This window comes from Pleurodeles waltl, chromosome 4_2 (assembly GCF_031143425.1).
Source record: "Pleurodeles waltl isolate 20211129_DDA chromosome 4_2, aPleWal1.hap1.20221129, whole genome shotgun sequence".
Lineage (NCBI taxonomy): Eukaryota > Metazoa > Chordata > Amphibia > Caudata > Salamandridae > Pleurodeles > Pleurodeles waltl.
In genome coordinates, this window is record NC_090443.1 from 516,243,016 (window position 1) to 516,264,942 (window position 21,927).

The 21,927-nt window shown below is 45.0% G+C and overlaps 1 protein-coding gene across 3 annotated transcripts in view; it reads right to left on the reverse strand.

The window, feature by feature from the left end:
• Positions 1–7,874: 7,874 nt before the first annotated feature.
• PRRC2C (proline rich coiled-coil 2C) overlaps positions 7,875–21,927 on the reverse strand; it is a 1,097,702-nt gene continuing 1,083,649 nt past the window's right edge. For all 3 annotated transcript variants that reach the window (XM_069232016.1, XM_069232017.1, XM_069232015.1), the window contains one exon: positions 7,875–10,066. In XM_069232016.1, the coding sequence (XP_069088117.1) occupies positions 9,809–10,066 (258 nt within the window). In that variant the 3' untranslated portion in view covers positions 7,875–9,808. The remainder of the gene's footprint in view (positions 10,067–21,927) is intronic.

The following is a 21,927-nucleotide window of genomic DNA, read 5'->3' on the forward strand; positions in this document are numbered from 1 at the left end:
TCCCCCGCTACCCCAGGATATCTTTTTGGACCCTCTAGTACAGGCTCAGAAGCCCACCTCCTCTGCAAGCTTCCTGGGATCAATCAGCTTACTGTTGACTAGGTGCTGCCCCAACCCTGTAGAACAGACATTGAGCATATGCTCTCTCATGATTAAATTGAGCAACCAATCATTAACTGTGCTGCCCTGCACCAAATCATTCAGTGCCTTGAAGTAATCCACAAAATATACTCCGGATTGGTTAGGAAGCTTCTGGCTGTCCATGGGGGTTAGCCCACCACCCTGGTTCTCTTTAAGACTCTTGTGAACCCTCAGTGAGACTCCGTAGGCAGAAAACCATTGGCCTATGTCATCTCCCACCACAACTGCGCACAAACTCTTTAGGTATGCAAGTTATTTTCTCTCCTTTAAGTACTGTGGGTATGCTGCCAGCATCACTAATAGAATCTGCCTGCCTGTCCTTGATTTCCAGCTCTTTCAGATTCAGTTCATGGGCCAGTAAGATATTCCTTTCCTCAAAGGCTTTTTTCTTCTCCTCTGCCTCCATTTTTAATTAAGCCACCTGCAGCTTGAATGCTTTTCCCTCTTTCCTCCCCACCAGTTCCTCAGGGGGGAGGCCGAAGGAAGAGACACTGCTCCCTGTCCTGGCAGGAAGGTACAGTTCAGGGATCACACCCTCCCTTATCCACTGCAGGTGGTTCCTCATGAGGGACATACTCCAATCCTTCATCCATGTTAGATCGGACAGCCTCAGGGTGACCATCCCCTAAATTTGTGCCTGCCTCCCTCCACTTTTCTGCCACTGTTTTTGCTGGTTTGAGGACTCTGGACACTTTACCACTGCTGTTCAGTGCTAAAGTCAATATGCTCTCTCCCGTAAACATGGTAACATTGGTTCCTAGCCAATTGGCATATTTAATTTACCTGTGTAGGAAGCTGGCTCTGTATATACTATATCAAAATGATAGTGTGCACAGAGTTCAGGGGTTCACAGAGGCAATGATAGATAATACTAATGGCTCTATTTGTGGTAGTGCGGTCGAGCAGTTAGGCTTATCAGAGGGTAGTGTTAAGCATTTGTTGTACACACACAAGCAATAAATGAGAAAACACACTCAATGACTTCACTCCAGGCCAATAGGTTTTTATGTAGAAAAATATTTTCTTAATTTATTTTAGAACCACAAGATTCAACTCTTGCAGGGAAGTACATTAAATGTAAGGTACTTTGCATAGGTAGTTAGGACTTTGAACCAAAACAATAATGCACACAGTTTCTCATCAAATAGCAATGAGCTATTTTAAAAGTGGACACAGTGCAAAATTCAACAGTTCCGGGGGAGGTAAGTACAGTTAGGTTAATGTAGTAAGTAAAGCACTTACAAGTTCTGTCTCCGGGGCATAGATAGCCCACCGTTGGGGGTTCAAGTCAACCCCAAACACTCAGCACCAGCAACACAGGGCTGGTCAGGTAAAGAGGAGCCAAAATAAAGTGGGCGCCTATGACAACAGGTTCCGGTCTGCTGGCAGATAAGTACCTGCGTCCTTGGGGAGCAGACCAGGGGGGTTTCGTAGAGCATTGGAGAGGTCCAAGTAGGCACACAAAACACACCCTCAGTGGCACAGGGGTGCCCGGGTTCAGTGGGCAAACAGGGCATCAGGTTTTCAATAGGTTTCAATGGAGGGACCCGGGGGTCACTCAGACGTTGCAGTCAGGGCATAGGGGGGCTTCTAGGACCAGCCACCAACTGGGCAAGGGTGAGGGCTGCCTGCTGGTCACTGCTACACCGTTGATCGGTTTCTCATGGGCCTGGGGGCTGCAGGTGCAGTGCTTCTCTAGGCGCCAGATATCTTCGTCCCGGGCAGTCACGGTCAGGGGTTCCTTGCGATTCCCTCTGCAGGTGTTGTAGTGGGGATGCAGAGAGGTTAGCCCAGGGTGAACACGCTGTCCGAGTCGCCTGGGGATCCTCTCTGGGTCGTTGGTTTCTCTGGACATGGGCCAGGGGCGTCAGGTGCAGATTGGTGGGAACTCACACTTCTGGAGTGAGGTGGGAGTCTCTTTAAAGATGGTTTCTTCTTGCTTGGATGGACAGGAGTTCTTGATCCTTTGTAGTTGCAGGGCAGTCCTCCGAGTTGGCAGAGGTCGCTGGGCCTGCAGGATGCGTCACTGGTGCAGGTTCTCTGAAGTTAGAACAACGACAGTAGGGCCGGTAGAGCTGGGGCCAAAGCAGTTGTCGTCTTCCTCCTCCTCTGCAGTGTTTGTCAGCTTAACAGTCCTTCTTTGTAGGTCGTCAGGAATCACCTTGGTTCAGGGTTGCCCCTAAATACTACATCTAGGGGTGTGTTAGGGCTGGAGGGCAGTAGCCAATGGCTACTGTCCCTGAGGGTGGCTACACCCTCCTTGTGCCTCCCCCTTTGGGGAAGGGAGCACATCCCTTTTCCTACTGGGCTGCATCCTCCAAAACAAGATGTAGGATTTTCTAACAAGGGGGGCCACTTCAGCTCTGGTCACCTTAGCGGTGGACATGGCTAAGGGGGGTGACTCCTTGTTTTTCTCATTATCTCCCCGGACTTGCCACCAAAGATGGGGGCTGTGTCCAGGGGACGGGCATCTCCACTAGCTAGAATGCCCTGGGGTGCTGTAACAAAAGGGGTGAGCCTTTGAGGCTCACCGCCAAGTGTTACATTTACTGCAGGGGGAGGTGTGAAGCACCTCCACCCAGGACAGGCTTTGTTCCTGGTCAGAGAGTGCACGAAGGCACTCACCCCATGTGGCCAGAATCTGGTCTCGAAGTTGCAGGCTGGCAGAGACCAGTCAGCCTGTGTAGGAAGTGGGCTCTGTATGTACTATTTCAAAGTAAGAAATAGCATGCACACAGTCCAGGGGTTCCCCTTAGAGGTAAGATAGTGGCAAAAAGAGAATTCTAATGCTCTATTTTGTGGTCGTGTGGTCGAGCAGTAGGCTTATCAGAGGGTAGTGTTAAGCACTTGTTGTACACACGCAAAAAATGAGGAACACACTCAGCCAATTCCAGGCCAATAGGTTTTTATACAGAAAAATATATTTTCTTAATTTATTTTAGGAACCACAGGTTCAAGATTTACAAACAATACTTTAAATGAAAGGTATTACACTCAGGTATCTTAGGAACTTTGAATCATCACAATAGCATGTACAGTTTTGGCAAAAATGGCAATAAGGTATTTTAAAATTGGACACAGTGCAAAATTCAACAGTTCCTGGGGGAGGTATGTGTTAGGTTTTCAGGTAAGTAAAGCACTTACAGGGTTCAAAGTGGAGTCCAAGGTAGCCCACCGTTGGGGGTTCAGGGCAACCCCAAAGTTGACACACCAGCAGCTCAGGGCCGGTCAGGTGCAGAGGTCAAAGTGGTGCCCAAAACGCATAGGCTTCAATGGAGAAGGGGGTGCCCCGGTTCCAGTCTGCCAGCAGGTAAGTACCCGCGTCTTCGGAGGGCAGACCAGGGGGGTTTTGTAGGGCACCGGGGGGGGGACACAAGTTAGCACAGAAAGTACACCCTCAGCAGCACGGGGGCGGCCGGGTGCAGTGTGCAAACACGTTGGGTTTTCAATTGGAATCAATGGGAGACCAAGGGGTCTCTTCAGCGATGCAGGCAGGCAAGGGGGGGCTCCTCGGGGTAGCCACCACCTGGGTAAGGGAGGGGGCCACCTGGGGGGGGGTCGCTTCTGCACTGGAGGTCGGATCCGTCAAGTCCTGGGGGCTGCGGGTGCAGTGTCTTTACCAGGCGTCGGGTTCTTTGAAGCAGGCAGTCGCAGTTAGGGGGAGCCTCTGGATTCCCTCTGCAGGCGTCACTGGGGGGGGGGGGGGGGGTGTCTCAGTGGGGTCAACTCTGGCTACTCACAGGCTTGCAGTCGCCGGGGAGTCCTCCCTGTAGTGTTGGTTTTCCGCAGGTCGAACATGGGGCGTCGGGTGCAGAGTGGAAAGTCTCACGCTTCCGGCGGGAAACGTGTGGTCTTTAAAAGTTGCTTCTTTGTTGTAAAGTTGCAATCTTTGTGGAACAGGGCCGCTGTTCTCGGGAGTTCTTGGTCCTTTTAGATGCAGGGTAGTCCTCTGAGGCTTCAGAGGTCGCTGGACCCTGGGGGACGCGTCGCTGTTGCAGTTTTTCTTGAAGTGGGGAGACAGGCTGGTAGGGCTGGGGCCAAAGCAGTTGGTGTCTCCGTCTTCTCTGCAGGGCTTCAGGTCAGCAGTCCTTCGTCTTCAGGTTGCAGGAATCTCTCTTGCTTGGGTCTGGGGGCCCCTAAATACTCAATTTAGAGGTGTGTTTAGGTCTGGGAGGTTAGTAGCCAAAGGCTACTAGCCCTGAGGGTGGCTACACCCTCTTTGTGCCTCCTCCCTGAGGGGAAGGGGGCACATCCCTAATCCTACTGGGGGAATCCTCCATCTGCAAGATGGAGAATTTCTAAAAGTCAGTCACCTCAGCTCAGGACACCTTAGGGGTTGTCCTGACTGGCCAGTGACTCCTTGTTTTTCTCATTATCTCCTCCGGCCTTGCCGCCAAAAGTGGGGCCGTGGCCGGAGGGGGCAGGCATCTCCACTAGCTGGGATGCCCCGTGGCGTTGTAACAAAGGGGGTGAGCCTTTGAGGCTCACGGCCAGGTGTTACAGTTCCTGCAGGGGGGAGGTGAGAAGCACCTCCACCCAGTACAGGCTTTGTTACTAGCCACAGAGTGACAAAGGCCCTCTCCCCCATGTGGCCAGCAACATGTCTGGTGTGTGGCAGGCTGGCAAAACTAGTCAGCCCACACTGGAAGTCGGTATGTTTTCAGGGGGCATCTCTAAGATGCCCTCTGGGTGTATTTCACAATAAAATGTACACTGGCATCAGTGTGCATTTATTGTGCTGAGACGTTTGATACCAAACTTCCCAGTTTTCAGTGTAGCCACTACGGAACTGTTGAGTTTGTGTTTGATAAACTCCCAGACAATATACTCTTTATCGCTACCCTGCACTTACAATGTCTAAGAATTGGCTTAGACACTGTAGGGGCATAGTGCTCATGCAGCTATGCCCTCACCTGTGGTATAGTGCACCCTGCCTTAGGGCTGTAAGGCCTGCTAGAGGGGTGACTTATCTATGCCATAGGCAGTGGGTTGTGGGCATGGCACTCTGAGGGGAGTGCCATGTGGACTTAGTCATTTTCTCCCCACCAGCACACACAAGCTGGCAAGCAGTGTGTCTGTGCTGAGTGAGGGGTCCCGAGGGTGGCATAAAACATGCTGCAGCCCTTAGAGACCTTCCCTGGCATCAGGACCCTTGGTACCAGGGGTAGCAGTTACAAGGGACTTACCTGGATGCCAGGGTGTGCCAATTGTGGAGACAAAGGTACAGTTTTAGGGAAAGAACACTGGTGCTGGGGCCTGGTTAGTAGGCCTCAGCACACTTTCAAATCATAACTTGGCATCAGCAAAGGCAAAAAGTCACGGGGTAACCATGCCAAGGAGGCATTTCCTTACAGCCTAGCACTGGCAGTTGGGCTGGCATGCAGGGGGCATCTCTAAGATGCCCTCTGTATTTCTCAATAAATCCCACACTGACACCAGTGTGGATTTATTGTGCTGAGAAGTTTGATACCAAACTTCCCAGTATTCAGAGTAGCCATTATGGAACTGTTGAGTTTGTGTTTGATAAACTCCCAGACAATATACTCTTTATGGCTACCCTGCACTTACGTCTAAAAATTGGCTTAGACACTATAGGGGCATAGTGCTCATGCAGCTATGCCCGCACCTGTGGTATAGTGCACCCTGCCTTAGGGCTGTAAGGCCTGCTAGAGGGGTGACTTATCTATGCCACAGGCAGTGAGGGGTGGGCATGCCACTCTGAAGGGAGTGCCATGTCGACTTAGTCTTTTTCTCCCCACCAGCACACACAAGCTGTGAGGCAGTGTGCATATGCTGAGTGAGGGGTCCCCAGGGTGGCATAATAAATGCTGCAGCTCTTGAAGACCTTCCCTGGCCACAGGGCTCTTAGAACTAGGAGTACATTTAACAAGGGACTTATCTGTGTGCCAGGGCTGTTCCAATTGTGGAAACAAAAGTACAGTTTTAGGGAAAGAACAGTGGTGTTGGGGCCTGGTTAGCAGGGTCTTAGCACACTTTCAATCAAAGTTGGCATCAACAAAAGGCAAAACGTTAGGGGGTAATCATGCCAACAGTAGCATTTTCCTACATCAACACTAGCTGAGATTATTAAATTATCATTGGTGACGCTGCTATAGTAAATGCTGACGTCATGGTGGTGCAGCTCGTTGACGCTGAAGAATTTTTTTATTTTTTAACAGAAACAGTCCCTTATAATAAAGGCAGTGATTTTTAAGTTTTTCAACTTCACAACTGGTGGTGTAGGTTCTGAAGAAACCTTAGAAGAATCTTATTTTCTCTGATAAAATCTCCACATATTTTTCACTTTGCAGATAGTGAGATTTTTTTAAGGGCCTTTCTCGCTTGTTCTGAAGGCTCTTCTTCCTGTGATCTGTCTCTCTTGTGGGATTTTTCAGTTTAAGAGCCATCGCTCTCTTGGGTGTTCCCTTGATTTAAGGCTCTGCAACCACAAGAGTAGCATTCCTCCCTGTCCTTTATGGTTGTCTGGGAGAAAGGGCAGCAGATTTTACAGTCTTTTACTTTGTGCTCTGGATAGAGACAGTAAACACACTTTTTTTTAGGGTTCTCGAAGTGAAATCTCTTTTTGCCCAGGTCTTACATGACTTAAACCCTTTTTGGATATTCTGACATGGTCAGAGGATTCTAGGCTGATATAAGATGAAACATATCTGATCTGAGAACAATCTAACTGTAAGTAGCTATTTTTAAATATAATCTGGGCAGTGCTAAGGGAGACACCCATCACACTACATGCTGTAGAAAATCAGAGGGACTAGAGGATACGTGGCAAGGGTTCTAAAATATGGTGTTGCCTGATTGGATGGACTTTCAGTCATATTAATGGTACTAATAAGCTGTAAAAATGAATGTAACCGACGTCTATACAGATTGTACTCTACTGTTTTCTAAGTTACTGTGGGACTCCCACTTCGGCAGTGGGGAATGATTTAAGCATGTGAGTCTACGAAAAATCTAATACTGGAGAAAGAAAGGAACTGACATCCGATGTGCCAGCCTTAGAATATTTTTGTCAGCGTACAGGGAGAAGTGGTGTTGCCCTATTGAGTGGGTGAATCCACTAAAGAGGTTCTAGACCCACTGTTCTGTCTAGACAGCCACAGCTATCCTCATTCACAGCAATAAGGAACTCATAGCGCCACCTCCCCTGGCCCAAAGAGGTTTTAATTGGAGAACTTCGCTGGAAAACGTCCGTGCAAGGGTTTCTAGATCAATGGGTGATTGCACCTCTTCACTGAGTGGCCCTGAAACTGCGTGCCACAAAGCAATGCGATTTAGGAGGCCTGCATTGTTTTAGTATGCAGGTCTCCATTACTCCCTTTTCATTGCTAATCTGTGAGGAGGTGACACTTTGCCATAAATTCCATTTGAGTAATATGAAAGAAAATCGTTTATTTAGGTCTGGTGGGGACTGATCAGTTGAGAAATGCACTGAGGTTGTAGATAGGGCACTACACATCCGACTTCTCCCCACACTATACGTTCTTACATTTAAGTTATCACTCTTTCTTCGGCACATGTTCAGCTACACTCTAGACTTATAATGAATTCCTATTCACATTAAGTGATACATGCATCTCTGTGCAAAACCTAATGCTGTGTAAAAAAACGAGCCAAGCGTGTTTCATAGTAATTACCACTTGCATGAGGCAGATGTGTGTGTTTTGTCCATTAAAATACACTTACTGCTGTTACACTTGAAAATCACAAGCCTGTTTATTTCGAGAATACTTTATTAGTTTCTGTAATCAAACCGAGATAATGTAAATAAAGACCTTAAGTATTTCGTATTTCATATGGTGCATTAACCCCCTGTACAGTTGGAAAAAATGTAGTTAACATTTTTTCTAGACCAATATGGCTGTTAAATTTTCTGTACAGTGCCAACTGAACATACAAGCAGGAGAACATAGTACATTTTCCCTTTCCCCAACCCATCAAAAGTTGCCAAAGTCTGAAAAATTAAAGGAAAATAAACAAAACCATCCAAATTATATATATATTTATATATATATGTATGTATAAAAAAGGGGCAGACAGACAGACACCTGTTGGGCATTGTAGCAACAACAAACTTATGCTGCCTCTGCAGGCAAGTGACCAAAATTATACAGAAAATGTTCAAGCTCATTTTAGAGTTTAAAAAAAGGAAAAGAAAACAACAGATTTCAGAAACATTTTCTTGCGACTGTGATGTGGTACCAGGTCTTCAAGAACTAACTAAACCGTCATATGGAATTAAAGCAGAGACGCCTTCTCGAACATTATTGTTATAACAGCTCTGGTCTGGCACACCCACTACTTAGCATGAAGCGAGGTACAGGCTATCTTACATTCACTGAATTATAGTGTACTATTGCCCTACAAGAATAAGGATGCAACTTTTTTCTCTTTTTTTTAAAAAAAAAGGCATTGTTTTCACTTGATTAGAACGTCAGTGCAATATCTCCAACCCCGAAATTGACAAGTCCTTCCCTTCAACCAAGAAAAAAAAAACAAGGAAGAAAAGACACATGAAGGTGTGCTGAGATCCAATGAAGCAGGAGTACAGTATACATTTTTTCAATTTTGAAGGAAAACTGAAAAATACTCTAACGTAACTGCCTCTGGTCCAAAGAGTGGTGTAGACAGGACACAGTTGGCATGATCCTCGATGCGAACAGCACAATCTTGCCATTAAGGAAACTGCAAATGTGACTTTTCTTCATTCTAGAATTAGTCTCAACATCTGTGCTGGCACTCTGCTAAAGCATTTTTCAAAGCCAATAGATAACCTGAATACCACGCTACATAGCAAAATGCAAAGTCACTAGCGCTTCACCAATTTCTGATGACCTCCTCAACGAGGGTCAAGGAGAGTTTATACTAATGCCCAAGGAGTGCGCAGTATACTAAACTTCTGTGAAATACGAGAAATCGGATATGTGCTTACTTAAAAACACGCCCATCTATTTAATTTAGATTTAAAACAAAGACTTAAGTAACCACCAAACACTGCTTTTCAAAAGGGCAACAACTGCAGAAATTAACAGGTCAAATAGAATAGTATACGTTTTTTAAAGTTTGTCTGAGAGGGGCACTAGTACCGATTCTCATTCATCTCAGTTTATTCGCGAAACAAAATCAATAAAGTATCATATCTCTTTAAATAAAAGCAGAAAAAACTCCACGGAGTTTAAGTGACCCTCTAGGTTCTCCCACGAGCCATGAGTCATGGCCAGCCATGGCAGTTCTGTGGTCCACAAAGAGGCGAGCCTGTCCTGCTAGTCGCACAACGGTGATCTCCAACATATCTCCCTAGAACCTCGCTGTCAGTGCCTATACATTACAGAAATGCATAAACGACCCAGACACCGTACTACGTCCACAAAGCTCAGGCTCACAAGCAGCAGCAAGATCACAGACGAGCTGAAGCTTATAAACCAGATACCAGGTGTACTACAACGTCCCTCAAGACTGCGTAAGTCAGCCCACGCATCTGTCCCTTAAGCTTGCTCAAAAGCATGGTGGAAGAAAAGGACAATCTATTCCGTTTCTTACATAAGCCTTTTAAGTCCTCTGCTTCCATCAGTAATATTTTACCTTTTGAAATATCCAAACCCAAACAAAAAAACAGTAAGGGATACAGCTTGCTAACAACCCGGGCATTTTAGGATTTGGTTTCTTCAGGTTTTATCGCATGAGGTTTGATTGGCCCTGTTCGAATGGGCTTTGTTGGGGCGGCCGGTGGCGTTGGGGCAGGTTTCTCTTCTGCCTTCTCCTGTACTGAGATGGAGGAATTGGGCAGAACTTCCGGTTGTCTTGCTTCATTAACATCCGGCTTGGACGGCTTGCTTCCTGGTGGTTTGTTCAGCTGTTCGGAAAAGAATCTCTGCGTGGACTGGAGAACCTCTGCTCTTTGCTTGGCCTTCAAAAGGAAAAAAAAGATTGAGGCATGTCATTCTGCAGAATATACCACTTTGAAAAAAGCTATTATCGTCAATATCAACATATTTATTCACTTCTGTGATCTTTTAAATTGTCGCTACTTCAGCCTGCACCGTTGACCAACACCTACTACTCACCGAGAAAAAAAAATATAACAATTTTAATAGAATATGACCAATTCAGATCAGGGCAAGCCCTGTTAATTGCAAATATAGAAATTCTGCGCGTCTACTGAAATCCTGACCCTTCACGTAAGAATGTTTGCTAACATATGCTCGCTCCTGACAGGACTGTCAACCAATTTAAGCACACAGTACTGGTCTAATAGTACAGTGACCCAGACAGTTTTAAAGCACTGGATACATTACTTTTAACTGCCATGTTATGTACAAATTAATTTTACAACTTTTACATAAAATATGAGACGGGATAAACAAATGAGCGGTGAAAACATGATTAGCTGTAAATAAAGGGCGACAGAGCATGCCCAAAATGAAACACTCGTACCTGAACATTTGCTCAGTGTCCACGAGCCATACACGGGGAGCCATAGCACAAGAGAAGCCATACAACAGACAATGCTATGATGTAAAAGCTGGGACATAAAGGTAACAAATGGACACCTTCTTAAAAGATAGACAGGTAACACATTTGTTTCTCGACTTCTCTGCCAACTAACAATTTAATATTAACACCACTGGACGACGGTCATTCAATTTCTTTGGCTGGAGCAAATTATCCTTGAACCTAAACTACACTGACCAGGTTTTGTGAAAGAAACGTGCATAACAAGAAAAAAGGGGCAGGTCGGTGCAGTAGTTCTGCAAGGTAGAGCGTTGATAACAGAAGTTTAGTCAGAGAATTTGGAATCCGGGTGGATGGTGAGGAATCTGTATCAGTACACTAAATGGCGAGCTTTAAATGGATGGAACTATGCACACGTGTTTACACTGGTGTCTCACACCTAGCTGGGAAACAATTTGTGCATGACTAAAAATTGGGAACACGAATAAGAAACTTCAGTCACAAACCTAGTGCAGTGGTTCCCAACATTTTGACTTCTGTGGACCCCCACTGTATCATTACTGGAAGTCAAGGACCACGACTGAAACATTATTGGAATCTGGGGATCACCCCCCACTGAGGCACTACTTGAAGCCCAGGACCAAAGCCTATACATTGCAACAATTTGAACCACAAAACAATACACAAAAATGCAGAAACAAGCATTCCATCAAACACCTACACATTTTATTTAATTTGCAAACAAATGACAAAAAAGGTACACCTTTTTATAGGCAGAATGGAGCTTTTCTAAATTCAATTGAAGCCACGCATCGCCCATACTATATTCAGTTTGATGCACCTGCACTCACGAATCCATGAGGATACTAATTTAATTTTTAGCCTCCAATTTCAAATTTCTTGACATTTATAGTACGTTTTAAAATGTTCAACTGTACATTTAGTCACTTTATTTATATCCACTTTAGTAATCTGTTAATATTATTTAATTTTCTAAGCAGTCACGGACCCCCTGTGGACACTTTGCGGACCCACAGGGTCCCTGGACCACAGGGTGGTAAACATTGACCTGATGGTTTAAGAGACCAGGATTCCAGTATGCCACTTAGTCTTCTAGAGGTGAACGTGGAGAGCATTGGGCATATGTACACAGCGTTGGAGCAATAAGATCATACTGGGGACAGTTGTTTAAGAAGGTGGAATAGGTAAGATTCAAGTGCTTTCTGGAAGGCCAAGTGTCTACATTAGCTTTTACACAACAGTATGGTAGAATTAGGTTAAGAGAGGATGATAAAAGTCTAGAATTTGTAAGCTATCCAACCACCTTGGCACATAGGAATTCCTGTTATTGCATGTTTACTGTGCTGTGTGTGTGAAGCAGACTAACTTGAAGCAGACGTGGCTTCGACAATTAGAGTTTAGCACATGCTGCTGCGGGATAATGTTTTTTCTTGTTCCAAGGAGCAGTATTTGCATGCAGTAGCAATCAAAGTACAGCATAGGCAGGTCTAAAGGTCAAGGAATGTTAGTAAAGCGTAAACAGAAAATAACTAAGAATGTGATACATCAAGGTCACGGGCACCAAATTCTTCACAATGAAGGCACAAATCGTGTTTGAACAAGGGAAGGTTAAAGAGTTCGAACTACTCACGAAGCGCATCAATCCTGAAAAACAACATCAAATATAATTCAATGCTAACAGTACTATTTGAAATCAAGGCTGGCATGGTCTGACGTTTTTTATGTTAAGAGTATGCATCAAGGTGAAGAAGATCTATCTTTCTCCTTTATGAAATTAAATTGGCGAGAAACAGCATTCATAGTTACTTCCTCAACGGCAACCACCCTACACCAGCAATGAACTAAGGCTGGCACCGAGATCTGAAAACCTCATCTACTATGCCAAAGACACAACCATGTTGTCTGACCAATAAGATGTAATACGAGTTATCCCTCCAGGTGCCACAGACTACGCATTCCTCAACATCGAGGAGTAAATTACATACACCTGCAGGTGTCCAAAATATGCACTGTCAGTGGGTTTTTTCCACGGCCTTTTGCAAGGCCTACTGAGCCACAAGTGAGAGGCATGTGGAAACACCAAATTGATCCCAGAAGTGTAAAACAGTCTAGATACTGAACAGCGAAGCAGGGGAAGTTTGTGTATGTTGTTTGTACCAAGACGAGAACCAAGATGGCATTTTCGACAAGGCCTAGCACCAAGATTTGGGATCTGGGAGGGAAATAAAGCATAGGTGGGTCATGAATGTTAAATGGGGTTTGAGAGGTGGCCAGAGGCTTGATGAACGGTCTTGTAGGGGATGAGATGCATATTCTGTTTAATGAATTGTACAGGTTGTACCTATGCGCTTTATCTCTTCTGTTAGGGCTGCATCAATCTACTTCTGGTTTCATTGTCCATTCTCTCAGTTTTACTGTGCTTTCTCCCCCACTCATCCTTTGCTGTCGCCTGTCTCAGTCTTATCACTCCACCCACCTTATTTTCTCCTTGCCCTCGCCAGATTTTTAGCATATCCACATTTAGAAAAATGTAGAATTCTGAAACATCTTGTTTCTAAATGTGGATATGCTAAACATCTGGCATGGACCAGGCTCTCCAGGACCCACTTTGCAGCACGCTGATCACCTCACACCCCTCTCCCCACCTCATCAACCTGTCACTGCATGTCAAATTCCTCTCTCCACCTTGCCCTACCTCTCAGTACCTGTTTCACCTTCCTTAGTTTTTCAGACTAACCCTCATCTCACCTCACCATCCTCCCTCTAACCCTTCTCATTCTCTCTCCTACTTATCACTTCCCTCTCTCTGTTTTATTACTCTTTCCCCAGCACTGGCTCTTTCATACATTCACATGCTTGAATCATTCTTCGTTGTCAGGCTGCAAAACCCCTTTAATCTCAAATAACAATGATCAGTTATAAAACAGATAAAGGCCTCAACAACAGAGTTTGTTCAGTAGCACACCCACCTCATTTGAAGCAACCTGGACTTCAGTCAATGAGGTGAAGTGCTAGCTCTCCTACTATCCCTTAGGCCACCATAGCTCAGATGTCTACCACACCTTGAGTATGAAGGAGTCTGCAAGGAGAGCTCTGCTCTACCTTCTCAGTGACCTTGTTAACATTCTCGTCTACCCTGGAACTGAAATAACCCTACCACATGGCAAATTTTCTGGATAACCCTTATTTTCTGTGCCATGGAGAACTCTCCTTCGTCTCCAACTGTCATCTTGACAGGGAATACCAAACTTCCCAGATTTCAGTGTAGCCATTATGGAACTGTGGAATTCATATTTGACAGACTCCCAGACCATATACTCTTTATGGCTACCCTGCACTTACAAAGTCTAGGGTTTTGCTTAGACACTGGAGGGGCATAGTGCTCATGCACTTATGCCCTCACCTGTGGTATGGTGCACCCTGCCTTAGGGCTGTAAGGCCTGCTAGAGGGTTGACTTACCTATGCCACGCGTAGTGGTTTGTGGGCATGGCGCCCTGAGAGGAGAGCCATTTCAACTTAGCCTTTTTCTCCCCACCAGCACACACAAGCTGCAAGGCAGTGAGGATGTGCTAAGTGAGGGTCTCCAGGTTGGCATAATACATGCTGCAGCCCTTAGAGACCTTCCCTTGCCACAGGGCCCTTGGTATCATGGGTACCTTTTACAAGGGACTTCACTATGTGCCAGGGCTGTGCCAATTGTGGGAACAAAGGTACTGTTTTAGGGAAAGAACATTGATGCTGGGGCCTGGTTAGCAGGGTCCCAGCACACTTTCAAAGTTGGCATCAACACTAGGCATAAAGTGTGGGGGGTGGGTCTGAGGTAACCATGCCAACAGTGGCATTTGCCTACACCCCTGCACACTGCATCCTATATATTTGTCACCCCTCTGGCAGGCCTTCCAGCCCCAAAGGCAGCGTGCATTATAATACATGTGAGGGCATACCTGCATGAGCAGATATGCCCCTGCTATGTCTTTCGCTATTCTCAGACATAGTAAGCAAACAGTGCAGCCATTTTAAGTACATGCGCTGGACATAGGTCCTTACGAGTTCCCCAGCTACCTGATGACTTCACGGACAATAGAGGTGCCCCTGTGAAACCTATCAACTCCTAGAGTGGGCACTGACTGGTCAGAACCAGTGCAGCCACTTTAGACAGAGTTCTGACAAGCTTAGGGGTGAGCCAATTCTCTCGAGGGTTCAGAACAAAGGCCTGTTCTAGGAAGCCTCCTCTTCTAGACAGGATGGACATTCCAGGGCAGGGAGCTTTAAAGGACGTGCCGCCTTTGAAATGCGACCCAGGCCTCTCCAAATGGTGGAGGAGGCCGACCTCCCAGTTCCTGACCCCACTTTTGGTGCCAGGACTTGCTGGTCAATTAGGAGGAGTGCCCACTTCATGTCTGTCCCACCCATAGGGTGGACGAGCTTAAGTGGGCACTACTTTTTAAATTCCGCCATCTCGCATGGAAGTAATAGGCCAATAGGGTTAGGGCTATGCCACTTCCCAAAGGAAGTGGTCATAGGAAGGGTGTAGTCACCCTTAAAGGTGAGTATCCCATTGACTACCACCTGGCACTCCCTGTAAAGCCCCATAATTCAGTATTTAGGTGGCACCACTGAATCCTAGAATTAAATTCCTGCAACATAAAAAGAGCCTGACCCGTCACAGAGAAGACTGAAGACACCAACTGATGTGGCCCCAGCCCTACTGGCCTGTCTGCAGCCTGCTAAGAAAACTGCACCCAGAAGACAACTGTCCTACAGCCCAGCGACCTCCAAAGCCTTGGGAGGACTGCCTGCTTTAGACAAAGACTGAGAACTCCAGTGGACAGCGGATCTGTCCAAAAGAAACCATCTCTATAGAAGTCATCGTCTGCCTGAGGAACTGCAAAACTGCCGCCTGGAACCACCTCTGTACCCGACACCCCTGGCCAGAGTTTAATCCAGTTAATGTTCCCCAGCGCTTCTGACCAATAGTCCACTGTGGGCTGACCCCTGTCGGACTCCACAGTGACTCCTGCGGACTAAAACCCAGGTCCCTCCTGACCGCAACCTGCCCGATAAACTGTTTCCTATGTCAAACGACACCCCTGTACCTGTAGCCTCTTGGCCTTGGGGAGCAGGACCGTCAGTATCCCTACAACCCATAAAGTATTTTTTATTTAAAAAGTGCTTACCTTTTAACAAAGTTCTTTGGTTCAAAGCATATATAAAAGCAACTAATTTTGCTAAATTGGTCTTGGATTTATTCTTTGAGTGTGTGTCTAATTTTTTGCCTCAGAGTACAACAAATGCTTAACATGACTCCTTGATAGGCCTAACTGTTTTCCCACCCTGCCTCTGCAAGCCTTTGGGGATCCACTGGACTCTCTGGACAAGGCACTTAATTTTAGTGCTCCATATAGAGAGCCAGCTTCCTACACATCAGAATAGGATTCCCGGTGCCGCTCATGGCCTGTTGGCAGTGGTGGCCCAGAAGCCTTATGCTCAGTAGGAGTGGATTTTTTTTTATTTTTTTTTTTAGGTGGCAGGACCGGGCTATCGGTACTCATGGTACGTTGACCAGCTGAAAGATCCTGCATTTGTGGTCGATCTCTAGTTCAGAGTCAGATCCCTTGATGGAAAAGGCCTCTTCTTCAGCCTCGGAGGCTTCGCAGAGTTCCTCCTCTTTTTCCTTGACTTCCTGTCGTCTCTCTGCGACCTGCCCTTTGGTATGGTGGGGTATATTTGGACTTCGCAGTCCTTTTCTTTCTGGTCTGACAACAAACAAAGGTTGCAGACTTGGAGAAGGTCAGTTTGCGGGTACTTCGTGTGGCACCTGGGGCAGATAAAAACAGGAATCGATTCCATCAGCAGAGCATTCTACACTGAAAGGGATAGAGAGAAGGGCCTAAAAGGGTGAGGCCTGAAGGCCCTTTGTTCGAGTGTGTCGATTCAACAGACGAAGGTTCTGTAATCTCAAAATGCAAAAGTGAGGTTGCGTTTGAAAAAAAAAAAAGCAAAGAAGTGGAGGGTGAATCTCGAACGGAGAGAGTCTGAAAACAGTCTGAACCTGGAGCTCGGTGATAGACCAGGCTTGACAAGGAAGAAAACAATCTAACAATGGAGTTGATGCCCATGCGCATTACAACCAAGAGGAGTCGTCACTGTACCTCGTGACTCAAAAGACATCTTCACAGAAAAACAACTTTCACACTTCCAGACCGAACACTAGATGGCGGGAGTATGCACAGCATGTGTATCTACAGCCACACATTCCATCAAACTGACAGTTTTGGGAAATTAATCATATTCAATGGCATCTAAAGGCAATTACACTGATTCCTTGGCGAGTTCAGTCTGAACAGATGAAATCTTAAATCAGATTTGGCCTGAGGTCGAATCTTGTTAAAGTACACACATACTTATGACAAAGATTCTTATTAAATACACAATATTTACTGCCTGGTTCTAACTTCAGTGGCTTAATCTGTTTACAATATTTTCTCCTGGAAGGAGTACAGAGACCTTACCAATCCTGCCTGCCAGAATTACTGTTGTGCATGCACTGGGATTACAGGCTGATCCAGTGGCGAGATGGGGATGACCTCTGATACTGACGGACAATGAAGAATCTGAAATGATTCTTATCACCTACATCCTGGTCAAAGTTGGTCACTTAGGAGAGTTGTTACCAAAGCGTTCTATGGGCTGTCCTGGTGGGCAGGACCGCTACACAGGTTAAATATCTCTGGAGGTCTCCAAGCTGAGCCAAAGAGAGAATATGAGAAAAGAGGAGCTAGCAGCATCAAAATCTGAAGATTCATTCCTACTGGAGTAAGCCGTTACAAAGGATTTTGGCAAAAGGTGTGGCTATCAAGTCCTTTCCTATGGAAGAACTGACATTATACCTAAAAGGAGCAGGAGAGACACTGAAAATTCCGTAAAGATGGGTTAGAGTTACTGCTCCAAAGTTATACCTACTCTGGGAAATCATCCTCTAACAGAACAGGAGCATTGTGAAGAGATGTTTCTAGTTTGCACTTGAATGGGGGATGCAAGGGGGGGGAGGAGGGGAACATTTTAAGACCAAACAGCATCTTCTTGGAGAGCTTCCTATGTCTGTTTGAGAAAAAGACTGCCTGCTAAGAATTGTGGCAGCGGATGAAGCAAAGGTGGTTAGTGCCGAAAGTAGACCAGAGATGCTAGCTATCCAGTCAATGGAACTATACAGGAGGAAGAACTGTGGAGAAATCTTAATTTAGGGTGCTCATAGAAACTAGTGAACAGAAATGATGTTGCAAGGTCAGACCATAAGAAAGTAGGAAACAAAACCAATTAAGAACTATAGATAATGTAGAAGTGTCAGCCTCCATAGCGCCTATGAAATCTCAAAGAGGTAGCTGCTGCAACCCAGTAAATAACTTCACTCATTAACAGCAATATATGTGATGATAGATAGGCTTAGATTGCCCAGTAGAGTTTGGTCCATTGCTCTGATCCTATGCAAACATTCGATTTCCTCTGTGAACACTCAAATGTTGGACACTAAAGGCCGGATTACAACCTTGGTGGATAGGGTACTCCTTCACAAACGTGACAGATTTCCCGTCTGCCGTATTACAAGTTCCATTGTATCCTATGGAACTTGTAAAATGGCGGGTGGAATATCTGTCACGTTTGTGAAGTACCACCCTATCCACCAATGTTGTAATCAGGCCCTAAGTCCTTTACTTGTTGTTCTAATGTGGGTCTGTAGATAGGGTCCTCTATGTAGGAATGGAAGCTAAGAGAGCTAGGACAATAGCTGTCTTATTTATTAAAGGATTGGAAGAGGCAAATGTAGGATGATAAAACCTCAAATATAAGCTTATAATTCTTTTGTTGAGGCTATTGCGAAATATGTGAGGTGCCTCACCATAATTTGCTCAGTGCGGATTGATATAGATGATCTGTTTGCAGCCATCAGGCAGAGTTAGCACGTGGTAGATCCAATCTCTCCTGCAGATGTGCAGGTCTTAAGGGCAAGGATATTGTCAGCATCGAAGTCTCTTTTCAGTGTCTTCTAAGAGCTGAGATTCTTCTTGAAGACTTGTCTAGATGTTGAACCTCTTCTGATGACAAATGGGGCTTTTTGATGTTGAAGCTCTTCCCGGGGTTCAACAGGCACTGGATTCACAATCAGACTTCTTGCAACATGGCTTCTTTGATAAGAACAGGCACCACTTTTAAAGCTGTTCTTTAGTATGAAGTTCTGATTCTTTTAGGGGATGAAGCTCACTGGGATGGTCCTTGATGGTTGGTAGACTGCACTCTGTTGAGCCTGGCTCCCCAAAGTTAAATCCTAGTACTGGGTTCTGGTTGTGGTAATGTCCCAGGAGCTTGACCTCACAAGCAGGAGTACTCAAAGATGTATACTCTACTCTTGTTGACCTTGGTGGCACCCTCCCCCCCCTCCCCATCACCAGTTGACTTGAAGCCCTCAATGTCTTTGGCAATAGCATCAGTAGCAGACACTTTGCAGGTTTAATGCTGCATGATGGCATAGTGAGTTTACCTGCCCTTTGGTGCTGAATGCTACTTTTGTATTTGAAGGCATGGCAAGCCAACGAGGCAGTTTCATTACAGCCCCTTAAAAATCAAAGGTGACAGATTTGGTGCTGGTCCAACTAAGGTAATTTGCAGTTGCAAATAAGGCACAATTTAAAGACTATTTCCATCACCACCCTGCAAACGAGTTACTCATATGACTGGATCTTCAAACGTATCTGGTCGAAGACATTGCTAAATGGAGAGCTGAATTCCCCAATGAAACCCCTAACTTACACCCGGTCCAGAGGTGTTGAAAAATCATTTGATGAACAGATGGTTATAAGGCATTTTATCATAGGTCTGAACCCAATGGAGGAAAAAAACGATCTGAGGTTCGAGTGTGTCCTGGTCCTATGAGTGCAGTAGGGAGGCATCAAGATACATCTTCAAGCAATAACACCTTCCTTCTCAAAGTAATAGTTGTATTATTGTGAACCCAGCCCTAGATGGCAGGGGTGTGCACAGCATGTGATTATAAATAAGCTTGAGCTGTAAACAAATGATTTTAAAGTTGCTACGAATGTTTTGACAACTGCGGCACTCCTATGTGCATCAACTGTATGTTCAATGCTGTGGCTGGTACGGGCAGCGTTAAGTCATACCAAAAGAATCCCTCTTTTCTTAAAATTATTAGAAAGAGAAAATAAGATAAAGGTCAAAAAACAAAGAAGATGTAAGTGACATGTCTTTCACTGGCCACTCTTTTTTTTTGGTCACTTTCACAAAAATACAGAGCAGAATAGCTAAAGGGAAAACAGAGGTGCACCTCAGATAAAGGCCAAGCAGTCACAAAGATTTACAGTTGATGCTAAATGCGTCTTAGGGCACAAGAGCAGCCCAAGCTTTCATAGTTCCAAAACAGATATTTTGCTCCCTGCCAATCAAACCGCTGTCACTGTTTTATTGTTTTGTCCCAAAACTGTTTCCAATATACTGTTTGGTGAATCCATTCAATTTGTGAGGCTTTGATCAATATTTGACAACTAAGACCATTTTAATGGCAAATGGAGAAGAACACTAGGCTAGAATTACAATATACAATTAATAGCACATGGTTATGCTCTGTTTTACTATAATTATGGTGTAAAAAGTTAAAATTGCCACAGGTACGACCCTCATACCTAGAGAATGAGAGCTCTATTGTAATATAAGCATTCCTCAGTGTTACACTGCTGTAAAGAAGAACCAACATCACATTACCCCTAGAGAAAAACTGAGCACAACTGCCCTATGGGGTGCAATTAAAAAATAATACACCAGGAGAGTCATCTCTATAAAATTAAAATCATTGTTTCAACGGTCAATTGGATTTCAGTTATATTAGAAGTTACCTTCATAAGGTATAATGTTCACACAATTAGTTTTTTTTTTTTTGGACAAGAAAAAAAGGGCTTTTTCCCCTCTAGATACAGTAAAACAGGTTACTGAACAGTATAGGCAGTGCTGCTTGGCCATTACTTGGAGCTGGAAACTTGCATGATAAAAGAGGTTCATGTGCTCATTTGAGGGGGCTTTAATGTTGCACTGACCTTCTTTAGAACATCTCGTGCCTTGAACTTTGTGACATCAGTAGATTTTGTTTTTAACAACTGTCCTCTTTCTTGGGATGAATTTTCTGTTTACTTGGGATATTACTATTGCAGTTTCTCCTTTTTTCTTGTTAGTAGCTGCTGTGCAAAACTTGCACAGCCAGCGCCAGTAGAATCGTTGAGAGAAATCTGAAGTGTATTTCACTCTGCTAATTCCAACAGATGGAGGGTCATATATTAATTACTGAACGTGCTGTAACAAATGTGTGCCTTCAGTGCTCACATTTCTGCACTGTTGGCACAAACTAGTTGTTTAAGGATCTGGCTATGGGAAACCTTACCGTGGTTATAAGACTCAGGAACATACAACCCTCCATTACTGTGGCCCTTGGAGATGTTAAATGTATGCCCGAAGCTGGTGGTTACAGTGGTGTTCACTCCATGTATCTAGTGCTATTTGTTCATTGTGCTTCTCAGATACCATGTCGAGTGACATCTCCAACGCCCCACCAATCTGAATTATTTTCTAACTTGTTAGGAGATTTTTAAGTAAATGTTTCCCAAGATCCCAAAAGGTGATGTTGGGCTGAGAGAAAAACCCAGTCCTGCCTTGGAACAAGAAGCCTGAAAGGGCATGGTTTTGCACTAAGACATGCCAACTGTATGCTTCAATTGTCATAGCTCAGTCAGTTGACCAAGCATGCAAGTGCAACTGGCTAACTCCAGGGCACCTTCAAGGACTGGCAGATACTACTACTGAGGAATACCTAAGCGTCCATCTCTTGACAAAAGACAAACATACAATAGGACTAGGGAAAGGGGGCAACTCACTAAGAAAATGCAAGAAGGAGGGCAAGTGTGAAGATTCCAAAACTTTAAAAAAAAACAAAAAAAAAAAACGCTTCCATCCGTTCCATGTTGCTTTAGAACATCTGATGTCAGCTCTGACTGATCCAAAGAATTAATGGGTGCGACAAACAGACTGACTCTTTAAACAGGATAATGTATGGCTTTTGCACAATAAAAACATTCTAAACCGATGGGTGTATTTGGGGTGCTAAGAAGCAAAACATGCTTTTAGTCACACCCAGATAAAGCAGTGCCTTTGAAGCTTTGGTAAATATTACTTTCTGATTAGATGGGATTACCTGGGCCATGCCGCTGGCTACAGACTTCCCAAAGACTAATCAGGCT